This window comes from Leptonychotes weddellii, chromosome 1, assembly GCF_054177405.1.
Source record: "Leptonychotes weddellii isolate Sample4059 chromosome 1, ASM5417740v2, whole genome shotgun sequence".
Classification (NCBI taxonomy): Eukaryota; Metazoa; Chordata; class Mammalia; order Carnivora; family Phocidae; genus Leptonychotes; species Leptonychotes weddellii.
The window spans coordinates 107,312,615-107,324,715 of record NC_138369.1 but is presented as its reverse complement, the minus strand read 5'-3'; the positions used below and the strand labels follow the sequence as shown (position 1 = coordinate 107,324,715).

The 12,101-nt window shown below is 44.0% G+C and overlaps 1 protein-coding gene and 1 long non-coding RNA gene across 2 annotated transcripts in view; one reads left to right on the top strand and one right to left on the bottom strand.

The window, feature by feature from the left end:
- The window catches only part of SLC7A14 (solute carrier family 7 member 14), a 105,343-nt gene that overhangs the window by 83,330 nt on the left and 9,912 nt on the right, over positions 1–12,101 (top strand). The window contains exon 7 of the mRNA XM_006736338.3: positions 2,071–2,948. Within this exon, the coding sequence (XP_006736401.2) occupies positions 2,071–2,948 (878 nt within the window). The remainder of the gene's footprint in view (positions 1–2,070; positions 2,949–12,101) is intronic.
- On the bottom strand, positions 449–6,763 carry LOC145723214 (uncharacterized). The gene is made up of 3 exons (XR_014148112.1): positions 6,683–6,763; positions 4,502–4,579; positions 449–964 (listed from the first exon to the last, which is right to left on the bottom strand). It is a non-coding gene; the product is annotated as an uncharacterized LOC145723214 (long non-coding RNA).

The window sequence follows — 12,101 nt, the reverse complement described above, 5'->3', positions numbered from 1 at the left end:
TAAGGGCTATGCTCCATGAAATGTATTCTATTCTGCCATGCCTGCCCAGGGAGAATGTCAGCCTGACCATAATTTTGATGTGAGTGTATGTCACATAGACGATGGAACTTGTCATATATCCTGACAAAGAGTTTGAGTGAAAGTAATGTAAGCCCTGAAATAGTCCCTCAGTTTGACTCTAGGTCCCCCAATCTAGCACAAACTGATATGTTCCCCTAACTGCCCCCACCCGTCCTGTTCGGCACTGTGTGTTCCTTTCTAAAGATTGTGGGTGTCCAACTGTCATGCTGGGTGGCTTCCAGAAGGAAAGACCCATCCCAGGAACATCTTAGGCCTGCCCTCATGTTGAGGCCTGGTACTGCCCATCTCTCCACAGTCCCTCTGAAGCTGAAAACATTCAAAGCTACCATTGCAGGGAGGATAAGACCATCTGAACAGAGCCTAATAACAGTAGCAACAATGGCTACCATTTATTGAACATTTGTGTATCCTGGGTGCTTTGTATACAGTATCCCAGTTAGTTGTCACAATAACCCTGTTCTGCAGATGAATATAGTAGATGAGTATACTCAGGTGAAAAAACTTGCCCCAATCCCCCAGCTGCTAAGTGGGGGGCCAGGATTTGTACTCATGACTGTCTGACTCCAAAGACCAGATTTTTAACCACACCAATGTATGGACTTTGAGCCCCCTACATTGGCCATAAAGCAGTCAATCTGCCCATGGGCACAAAGGGAATGTGGCCCACCTCTTGGTTCCCAGTGCCCACCATATGAGGGCCTTGCAGCGAAGGCATTCTTCAAGTTCACAAAGCAAGGAGTAAAGCATAGAGGCCAAGGAGCTCTCAGGGGTATGGAGGGATCCCCTCAGGGACTTTCTCTCTGCCATGAGCTGTCATCTTCTGCTTCATTTCCTCCGCATAACCTCAAAGTCATCACCAGGTCAGAGCTGCCATGTTTGGGAGCTAGACAATTGGAGAAGAGGCTGATTATCATGGAGATGAGACACTTCACACATCCAAAAGATTTTTCTGCCGTCAAAGAAAACTAAGAGGAAAAAAACCCAAGCACAGCTGATAGTCATGTGTAAAACACAAAAATAAGGGAAGGGGACCTAGGTGGCTCAGTCAGTTAAACGGCTGACTCTCAATTTCAGCTCAGGTCATGATCTCAGGGTCGTGGGATTGAGCCCCACATCAGGCTCTGGGCATGGAATCTGCTTAAGATTCTCCCTCTCTCTCTCTCCCGCTGCCCCTGCCCCCACCTCTGCATATGCTCTCTCTTTCTCTCTCTCTAAAAAAAAAAGAAAAAAAGAAAAAGAAAAGAAGGAAGAAATGGAAGAGCGGGAAAGAGGGAGGATTAGGAGGAGAGTGAGGTGGAGAGCAGGAACCTATTTAAGGCCCACAGGAACTGCTAAAGAAGCACCTGTCATTCATTCACCTTGGTAATTGGCCAGACTTAGCCTGCATCTATGAACACATGTTCTGAATTATTGTGCTATTTTGCCAACTAAACCCCTGCACTTTCATTATAGAGCAGTGTTTCTCAAGTTTTGGCATAAATCAGAATCCTCTGGAGTTTTTCTGAAGTATAATTTGCTAGGGTCCATGCCCAGAGATTCTGACATAGTAAGTCTCTGGTGAAACCTGAAAATATGTATTTCTAATAAGCTCCAAGGTGATACTGATGCTGCTGATCCATGGATTGACCACGCTTTGGGTAACACAGGTATATACGCAAGTATATGAATTCTCCACCCATCACTTCTTCCCAGCAAAGCTTGCAATTCAATTCAGGTTTCTGACGTACTTCCCAAATCCAATCAACCCTTCACATCACATAATGAAGTAGGAACTTTAATAAAGAAGTTTGCCTCAAAACCAAGGCATTAAAGTAAATTCTTTTTAAATTATATTCCAGAAACCAAATCCTGTGGTAGGAATAGCAGCTGTATTGAAAGCAGTGAATCCAGAAGTAAATTGGAGGAGCAGGACAAAGAGGAGTTAAACCATGTTAGAGTCAGTCATCATCTGTAGCTCACTGCTAAGCTTCTGCTTGCCCCTCCCTCCAGGTTCCTGGCTCATGTGAGCTCCTACACAGAGACACCAGTGGTGGCCTGCATTGTGTCGGGGTTCCTGGCAGCTCTCCTCTCGCTATTAGTCAGCCTGAGAGACCTAATAGAGATGATGTCCATCGGCACACTCCTTGCCTACACCTTGGTTTCTGTCTGCGTCTTGCTCCTTCGATACCAACCGGAGAGTGACATTGATGGTTTTGTCAAGTTCTTGTCCCAGGAGCACACAAAGAAGAAGGAGGGCATCCTGGCTGACTGTGAGAAGGAAGTTTGTTCTCCTGTGAGTGAAGGGGAAGAGTTTTCTGGCCCAGCCACCAACACATGTGGCGCCAAAAACCTACCATCTCTGGGAGACAACGAGATGCTTATAGGCAAATCAGACAAGTCAACCTACAACGTGAACCATCCCAACTATGGCACTGTGGACATGACCACAGGCATAGAAGCCGATGAATCTGAAAACATTTATCTCATCAAGTTAAAGAAGCTGATTGGGCCCCGTTACTACACCATGAGGATCCGGCTGGGCCTTCCAGGCAAAATGGACCGGCCCACAGCAGCTACAGGGCACACGGTGACCATCTGCGTGCTCCTGCTCTTCATCCTCATGTTCATCTTCTGCTCCTTCATCATCTTTGGTTCCGACTACATCTCAGAGCAGAGCTGGTGGGCCATCCTTCTGGTTGTTCTGATGGTGCTGCTGATCAGCGCCCTGGTGTTCGTGATCCTGCAGCAGCCAGAGAACCCCAAAAAGCTGCCCTATATGGCCCCCTGCCTTCCCTTCGTGCCTGCCTTTGCCATGCTGGTGAACATTTATCTCATGCTAAAGCTCTCCACCATCACATGGATCCGGTTTGCAGTCTGGTGCTTTGTGGGTAAGCAACTTCCTTTGGAGCCTTGAGAGTTCCCTCTCAAGGCCTTGAACAGGCTTATCCCAAAATTACCTCCTAGCTGGACTAGGCATCTCCATTGCAAGAGGAATCTAGCTGGTTTTATGGACCCTTGCTTTCTGCATTAGAGTCCATAAAGCCAGTTGTGCCCTTTCTGCCTGTTATGGTCTTGGTCGTTGGTTCTGAAGAATGATGCTGATCAATCCATCACTTCATTGAATACTATTACTGGACATTCTTTTTATGGATAATTAATTCCATGAAAAATCCACTTCAAATGAATCCACATAATAAAGGGACAAAAATAGCACAGTAAAAGTGAGAGCGGAAAAGTTCAACTGGAATTCTATCTTAGAAACTAAAAATTATGAAACTAAAAGTTACGGAAAAAAGGATTTTTCTTACTTTTGACAAAATTAAATTAAAATACCAATCATGCCCTAATTTTTTTAATCAGCAAAGTATAAATTAAGTGTGGATTTTTTGGCATAATTTTTCTGACTTAATTATACCATTTAACAGCCCCACTTCATATTGACTTTTACAAAATATTAAAGACTTTTTCATTTTTTCCCAAGATTCTTTCTTCATCCTTCAATATTCCAATCATTCTCTTGGGAAGCACCCATCACGCCATCATTCTTACTGATTTTCTTTTCTTCTGTTGATAACTGAAATAACTCTGCCAGCTCCTCAACTCTCCACAGCTTTGGGTGTAAATCAGAGATGCTCTCTCTAAGTTCACGTTCATTGCCTTCAAAAAGTCTTGCACCTTTCCCAAGATTTTTAATTTTCCTTTGTGCTCGATTTGTATTATTATATGTTTCTCACACCCAACAAGCACTGATGTTCATGAGATGGCTGGGGATTGGTGCTCATGATCACTTGAGAGGGAGGTTTAAGTGAAGCCTAATTTTAAAGTTCCTCAGTCACTATCTTGATGGTCCCTATACAAATTGGTAGCCCCGAAGTCCCATCCACTCCTTGAGGTCAGGAATATGGGCGTTCAACACAGCATCCTCTGTGCCTGGAACACACCTCGTGCTTAATAAACACTTCTCTCTGACTACTGTTCAGATGAGAAAAAAGGAGTAGCTGGAAAGGAGCATGAGGAGGTGGAATTTAAATTGTAAGCCTATAAGATAAGATTTACATAGAGGGAAGTAGCGGAAAAACAGTGCTCAAGGGCGCATGGGTGGCTCAGTCAGTTAAGCGACTGCCTTCAGCTCAGGTCATGATCCCAGGGTCCTGGGATGGAGCCCCACATGGGGCTCCCTGCTCTGTGGGGAGTCTGTTTCTCCCTCTGCCTCTCTCTCTCTGTCTCTCATGAACAAATAAATAAAATATTAAAAAAAAAATAGTGCTCAAATGAAAGGGCCAGGGTCTTCCAGCAGATTCCTCACCACTGAAGGCTAGCCTGTGTCATCTTATAAGCATCCCGTCTCAATTTTTCACGACTCTAGGTGTCATCCTTTGTTAGACTTTTGGGGGAGTTCTTGAGAGAACCCCAGTAACTCATCAAGGTTTTAACTACTTACCTGATTTATTCACAATCTCTCTTCTCCATTGAAACATGTTTCCCCTGGAACATGTAGCTAACCAACAGAAAGATTCGACTGAAGAAGGGAGAAATATTTCAGTCACATATTTGTCAAATGACTGAAGGCATAGATGCAAAGACACAGGCATTCATTCATTCATTCCTAGAGTAGTAAAGCTGGAAGGGACCTTCAATATCCAGTACAATGTTCCCCACAGAGTGGTGACCTTCCCATCGGTAGTATTTGGGCTGATTTTAGAGAGTCTAGGAATGAATTTTTTTGAGCTTTTAAAAATATTGTATAGTTATTATACATTTTCACACATACTAGAAAAAATATATATACTCACATGAATCTGGTGATTATTTTGAAATTTAAAAAGTGAGTCAAATTAAAAGAAAAAACATCAGTCCTAGTGCTGGTGCCATGATTCATAGAAATAATTAACACTTAATATAGTTCTAGCACATACCAGCCATTATGCAAGTGCTTTCCTCACATTAACGTATGTAACCCTCACAATGACCTTCATTTTACAGATGAGGAAGCTGAGGCACTTGACTGAGATCTTGTAGCTAGAATTTGGTAGAGCCAAAATTAGAAGTCAAGTCATGTGGGTCCAGGGATCGTGACCATAGCCACTATACGTGGTATAGAAATAATGGAAGTCGGAGAAATACCGACATCGCCTACCCCTCCCCACTTCTCCCTCTCTCAGTTTTACAGATGACAAGACTGAGCCTCCGAAAGGTTCAATAACATGCTCTAGGTCAACAGGAATAATGGCAAGCTCTTCACAAGGCTATTATTAAAACCCAGTGTCTCCACGCTCAGCTCTGCTGCTGGTACCTCCCCACCACGCTGTCCCTGAGCATCCTTCTCATTGGATCAGAATGTTTGCTATCTGTAGTTTGTGCAGATCAATGCCTGACATCAGGGCAGGCTCCACGGTGCAGAACCTCTGCAGTCACACAGGGCCCCACATTTGGTCTAATGCTCTGCTGCTGCTTCCTTGAATTCTTAACAACTTTTTTTTTCTTAACGACTTTTTAACAAGAGGCTCTACAGTTTCATTTTGCACTGGGGCCCACAAATTACACCACCAGTTCTGCATCACATCTGTGGTTTCTGGAGCACCAGAGGCATTTTACAAAAGCGGTAAGGTGGCGGGGATCCTTGCCTTTGAAGTCAAACAGCCCAGGTTCAAATCACAGCTCTGCCACCCCTGGGTCTTGTGACCTTGGGAAGTTCAATTACCTCCTTTGCATTTCAGTTTACTCATCTGTAAAAACGCAAATAATTCTACTAGTCTTGATCTGGTTGCCCTTTGGGGCTTAAATAAGAAAAAGGGCACCTGGGTGGTTCAGTTGGTTAAGCACCTGACTCTTGATTTCAGCTGAGGTCATGATCTCAGGGTTGTGAGGTCAAGCCCAGCGCCAGGCTCCATGCTGGGCATGGAACCTGCTTGGGATTCTCTCCCTCGCCCTCTGCCCCTCCCCGCCAAAATTAATGAATTAATTAAAATTTAAAAAGAAAATATTGGGGAAAGTAATATGAATTCTTTCTCTCCTGCCTTTCTTTTTAAAATCTAAAATGACTCATTATTCCCCAGACTAGCTATCACATGCCAAAGTACAGCATGAACCTGTTCTGACTCAGGCTGCCCTCCCAGTTATCAGGCAGAAGAGAACTCCCAGAGAGCCTTTTGTAATCTTGGCGATAGCATAAACTTCAAACTCGTTCCAGAAACGGATACTCCCTGACATGGGAGGATGTCACCCTGCAGCCTGGGGCTGGCCAGACAGAGGGCACAGGAGCTTGCTCCACAAGCACCCAGCTACTAGCCACTACCTGCTTTAGCATCATGGTCTTTGAAGACCAGTACATGAGTAAGCTTTGCCTAGAACAGAAATTCTCTATCTTGACTACACAGCAGAATCACCTGACAGCTTCTGAAATATTCTATGCCCAGGATCCCCCCCAGGGATTTTCTGATTAAATGAGTCTGATGTGGCCAAGTACTAGGTATTTTTCAAAGCTCCCCAGGTAATTTTAATGAGTGGTCGGGTTTACAGTGATCTAGAACCGTGGTTCTCAAAGTGTGGTCCCAGAACAGCAGCATCAATATTACATGGGAACTAGTTAGAAATGCGATTTTGAACCCCACCCCAGACTTACCAAGTCAGAATCTCTGAGAGCAAGTTAGGTTTTAATAAACCCTACGGATTATTCTGATGCATGCTCAAATGTGAGAACCACAGACCTAGAGAGAAAAATAAGAAATTAGTAAGCCAGGTAGATAATTTAATTACAAAAACTCCCTGTTTTCCAAAAACAAATTTTTGCCCATGTAAGATATATCTATCCCACAACCCCAAATTGGCTTATAAAATTTTCAATGCTCTCATAGAACAAAGATCCCACCTCTAAACTTCTGAGTCTCCAAAATGTCAGATTTTTCTTCCTAATTTCTCTATTCATAGTATAACTTTCCTGGAGAGAACAGTAGAGATATTTTTAAATGGAACTTCTTATGAAACATCAGCTATTTTTTAAAAAGATTTACATGGTTAAGCTGAGTCATAACTTGATAATCTTCTTGGGCACATTTTTTCTAACCAGCCTTCTCTAAATGAATCTTAATTACAGCATTTTTCTAACAATGTTTTGCTAAGTTTTTGACCTTCAGATGAGCACGACTCATAGAGTAAAATAAGGCACAAGTCCCAATAAGATTACTCAGTGCTTGTTTCTTTTCCTTCAGACAAGAGAAATAACACACATAGTAAATGTTTGATAATCCCAACAAAATGAGCACAGAGAAGCCTGAGTTTTCCTTTCCTCTTAGCTGATGTGGTTTTGTAAAAGAACACCTCAAGGGGTTGGGCAGTCTCAGGGAGTCTGAAACTAGCAGTGACCAATGATGACACTACTCAGTGGCACTTTCCAGCGTCTACTGTTCCCTGTGGGACTTTATTAGAAAGTAATCATCTGGTAGACCAGCTCCTGGGCCCCCTCACCCCAAGGGCTGCCAAGTTCTCGCCTGGAATTTTTTCAGCCCCTCTGAGAAAGCAAATTCTTGTCTATAGATTTAAAGAACAGACAGTGATTTGGCAATGAACTTCGTAAATCCTGTACTAAGACATAATTTCCAAAGAGAAGACACACCTATGGTCTTTACCTGCCCTATCATTCAGAAGTCCTTTTGGAAATGGACTCAAAGCAGCCATTGTCATGAAGGGAAGAGGAAGGAAGGAAGAGAGTTGTGAATTGGGGACAGAGATGGCATCAAGATAAATCAACTCCTGAGGATATGTCCATAATAAGCTTGAAATTCTCCTTGTAGGCAGAAGAGAAAACAATTGGCAATTTCATCAAATAAATCATGCTCAAATGGGCAAAAAAAAAAAAAGTCATGAGGGCCAGGATGAGGATGGCAACAGGGCCAGGGCAATTCCAAGAGAGAGTGTGGAGGGGATCCCGCTACAGTCAAGGCTGCGTGCTGGGTCGGGGGCTGAGCATGGGGAAGAGGGCTGGGAGATCCCAAGGTCCTACGCCCAGCGGCAGCTGCAGTGTCAGCTCTCCTTTGAGACAAAAGAATGAAGGGAGAGGGGGCCGTGGCAGAGACAAAGGCCCTGGAGCAGGTGTGTGCAGGGTGCCTGGAACACAGAGCCCTGACAGAGTGAGCACTGGGCATCTTTCCCTCAACATTACATTTGTAAGATTCATCCATGCTGTTGCTTGTGGTTTTAGGTTGTTCATTCTCCTTGCCCGGCTAGCCTTCCACCGTGATAATAATATAATAATATAATAATAATATAATATAATATTATAATATAATAATAATAATATGCCCATGGACATTTAGCTGGCTTCTAGTCTGGGGCTGTTACAAATATGGCTGCTGTGAACATTCTTGTACATGGTTTTTGGTGGACACATGGACACATTTCCCTGGGGTTTCTGTGGAGTTAGAAGTAGAATTGCTGGCTTGGATTATTGGATTTTTTTAATATTCCTTTACAGGATTGCATTCTGTCTCCTGGCCATTATACCCCTCCAATAAAATAAGGGTCCCCAGTTCCATTTTGCAGATGGGAAACTGAGGCATAAAGTAATGTGACTTTATATTTGACCAGTGGCAGAGCCAGAGAGAGACTCTCCACCACCCCCCAACCCCCCCCCATTCAGTTCAATCGGAGACCGCTCTTCCTGGCCACACCATATTAAACAAACTTTATTGTTATTATAATCAACAGGGCTTGTGAAGGTATGTTAAAAACTAACCAGCAAAGTGGGAGTTGGTAGGGATTGCAGTGGGTGGGGAGGACACCCTCTCATGACCATCCAGTCTTCCTTTCTGCATTGGCAAATGTCTGTTTTGGAAAGCTGATCCCAGGGTAGTAAAAATAAAAAAGGCTCTGGGCATAACAAAGTGCCTCAGTTATCTGCAGAGGGCAGGGCTTCCTGCTGGAAAGTGAGCCCCAGGAAGAGGTAGCTCCACCCAGCCTGAGGTCAGCCCACCTCCTCTGGCCCTGAGCCTGTGACTGCCTACAGAGGACAGGAAGCTCCCATGGGACTCTAGAGATCTGGCAGCTTCTCCTCAGTCAGAGTTGGGGCCAGTGGGGTTAGAAACCTGCAGTTACTGTCTCTCTCCAGGTTACCCGGGCTCTTTACAGAGTTGAGTTTTTGTTCGTTTTCCCCCCATATGATCCAGAGACACCCCCCGCAACCCTCTACTTGGTAGGTTTGGGGTCATTTACTTAATTTGCACAGATGGATTCACACAAGGAGAGTAAATGGGTGTATTGCCCACTGATGCTCAGGTGTCCCAGCATCTGAAAGCAAGCCTGGCATTTCTAAACCTTCCCTGGAAACGCCTGGGTGGGCTGGGAACAGCCTTCAGTTTAGACTCAAGAGATGTGAGTTCCAGCGCCATTTCAACCACTGATTTATTAAACAGGTTTTAACCTCTCTGGGATGATGGATGAGAAAGTACTTTTTTACAAAGGGTTTTACGATCACAAAGTGTTCTACTACATAAAGAAAGCCCATTAAATCGCCAAAGGCATGATTCTTCATCTTTTCTAGCCTGAACCTCTCTTGGGCACATTCTCCATCAGGGAATTTCTGTCTGGAAGAAAAGCCGATGCCTCCTTTCAAATATTTCCCTTCGCTGCAAACAGCCCTTCTCAGGACTCATTGCCATTACCTTTGAGCCGGGCTGGCATTCAGCCCCTGTGCCCGGGTACAGCCATGTCTGTTTTTAAAATACTGAAACACTTGTCCCACATCGGGCTCCCTGCTCAGCGGGGAGTCTGCTTCTCCCTCTGACCCTCCTCCCTCTCATGCTCTCTGTCTCCCATTCTCTCTCAGATAAATAAATAAAATCTTTAAAAATAAATAAATAAATAAATAAATAAAATACTGAAACACTTCTGTGCCTACTGCTAACTAGTTGCTGCCCTGAGTGTCTCCTCTCCCTAAGATCCAACAACTCAAAATAATAATAATAATAATTCCAGCCCAGCAGGAGGGTCTCCAAGACCCTGCTGCAACACAAAAGCTAATTCCCTTCTGATTTTTTTTTTTTAAGATTTTATTTATTTATTTGACAGAGAGAGAGATAGCTAGAGCAGGAACACAAGCAGGGGGAGTGGGAGAGGGAGAGGCAGGCTTCCCGCTGAGAAGGGAGCCCGATGTGGGACTCGATCCCAGGACCCCAGGATCACGACCTGAGCCGAAGGCAGACGCTTAACGACTGAGCCACCCAGGCGCCCTTCCCTTCTGATTTTTAACACCACCCCTGCCTTTCATGTATTACAGCTTGAAGATGTATAACTACAATGCAATGGATCTAAGTTTTTAAGGAACAGCAGGATTAAATATGCAAATATCAATTAGCCATCTCATTGTTGAGGCTTGGTTCCAGATGACTTCTGGCTTATGCTGAAAGCAAATCCTCTCTCAAAAGATAAAACTTTGCCATCTGTAAGAGTTTACAAAAGAATACGATGCCAGTCCCAGTGACAAATAACAGCGCCCCAAAACTATATCAAGCAGTAATAGCATCATTGGAGTGAGTCTATAGTCTCATAAGGTGTAGAGTTTTTCCCCACATGCTTAATCATTCAGGGCAATTTTAATACTTCTGGATATCAGATGATATTAAGGAATTATTATCATTTTTTAGATGTGATAATGATACTAAGTTTTTTTAAGTCTATTTGAAAGATACACCCTTAATTATTTACAGATAAAGCATAGGATGGAAGGGATTTGTTTCAAAATAATCTAAAGAGAAGGGCTCAGGAGGGTGGGTGTCAGGAGGGAGCTAGTGATGAGTATACGGGGTTCTTTATACTATTCTCTCTGCTTTGGTATATGTTCGGAATTCTTCAAACTAAAAAGCTAAGCAAATTTGTTTTCTATCGGTCTATACCCCCTGGCCACCCCTGGTAGGGGAGATACACCCTGGATCAGGACATGGAGAGCCCCTGAGGATTCACAGTCCCACCACTAACCGTGTTGCTGTAGAAAATCTCTTATTTTGTCCTGTGCCCCAGTTCCCTGTCTGTGAGATACACATAATCCTAACCTTCCCACTCCCTGGCCCTCCACACACACGCGCGCACTCACACACACGCACGCGCACACTCACGCGCACGCACTCTCTCACACATGCGCACACTCTCACACACACATTCCCAAACAGGCTACGAGGAATCTAAACAATCACATGTATAACATTTTGAACTCCTTGGGAAAAAGGTACAACATAAATAATGCATCATTAAGACCTCAGCACCCAAAAGTGTTATGTGAAGTTCAGTTTAGATGATTCAGAATTCCCAGAATCTCCACAGATCTTTCAGAAACTACCTCATGCTTAGTTTTCTAAGCCAGCTGAAAAAAAGGAGCAGAAACAAAAAACACCCTGCTCCTACACAGGAGGCTTTTAGCAGCTCTGTTTACTCCCTGACACAAAGCCTTTGTCTATGTGTGACAGATGGTACTACATGCTTCTCTGCTCTCTCTACCTCCCTTCTCCCCTCCCTCCCTCACTTCATTTGATCCCCTCTGTTTCTTTGTCCCCATCTTTTTTTCCTTTTCTCCAATCCTTGGTGCCTTACACCACTCTCCTTCAACTTAAGGGCCAGCAAGAAGGGTCAGACAGAACGCCAGACCTTTGCCTGGGCTGACCGTTTATTCCATTAGGCTGCATGCACACAGTCGCTTCTTGGTTCAGAGCACTTATATTCGAAATATATATATTTTTAAATTTATTTATTTGAGAGAGAGAGAGAGCATGGCGGAGAGGGGCAGAGGGAGAGAGAGTTTCAAGCGGATCTGGGCTGAACACGGAGCCCAACGTGGGGCTCCATCCTACGACCCTGAGATCATGACCTGAGCCGAAACCAAGAGTCGGACGCTCAACAGACTGCGCCTTCCAGGCGCCCCGAAATATATTTTTGAAGACAAAATAACACACCTTTGAAATGATAAGGGGCTCAGAGCAAATATTAAAAGGCCCATAAATATTTACATAGCAGATTTCCATGGGTTGCTTTCTCAAAGTAATCGTAGTCAATGCATT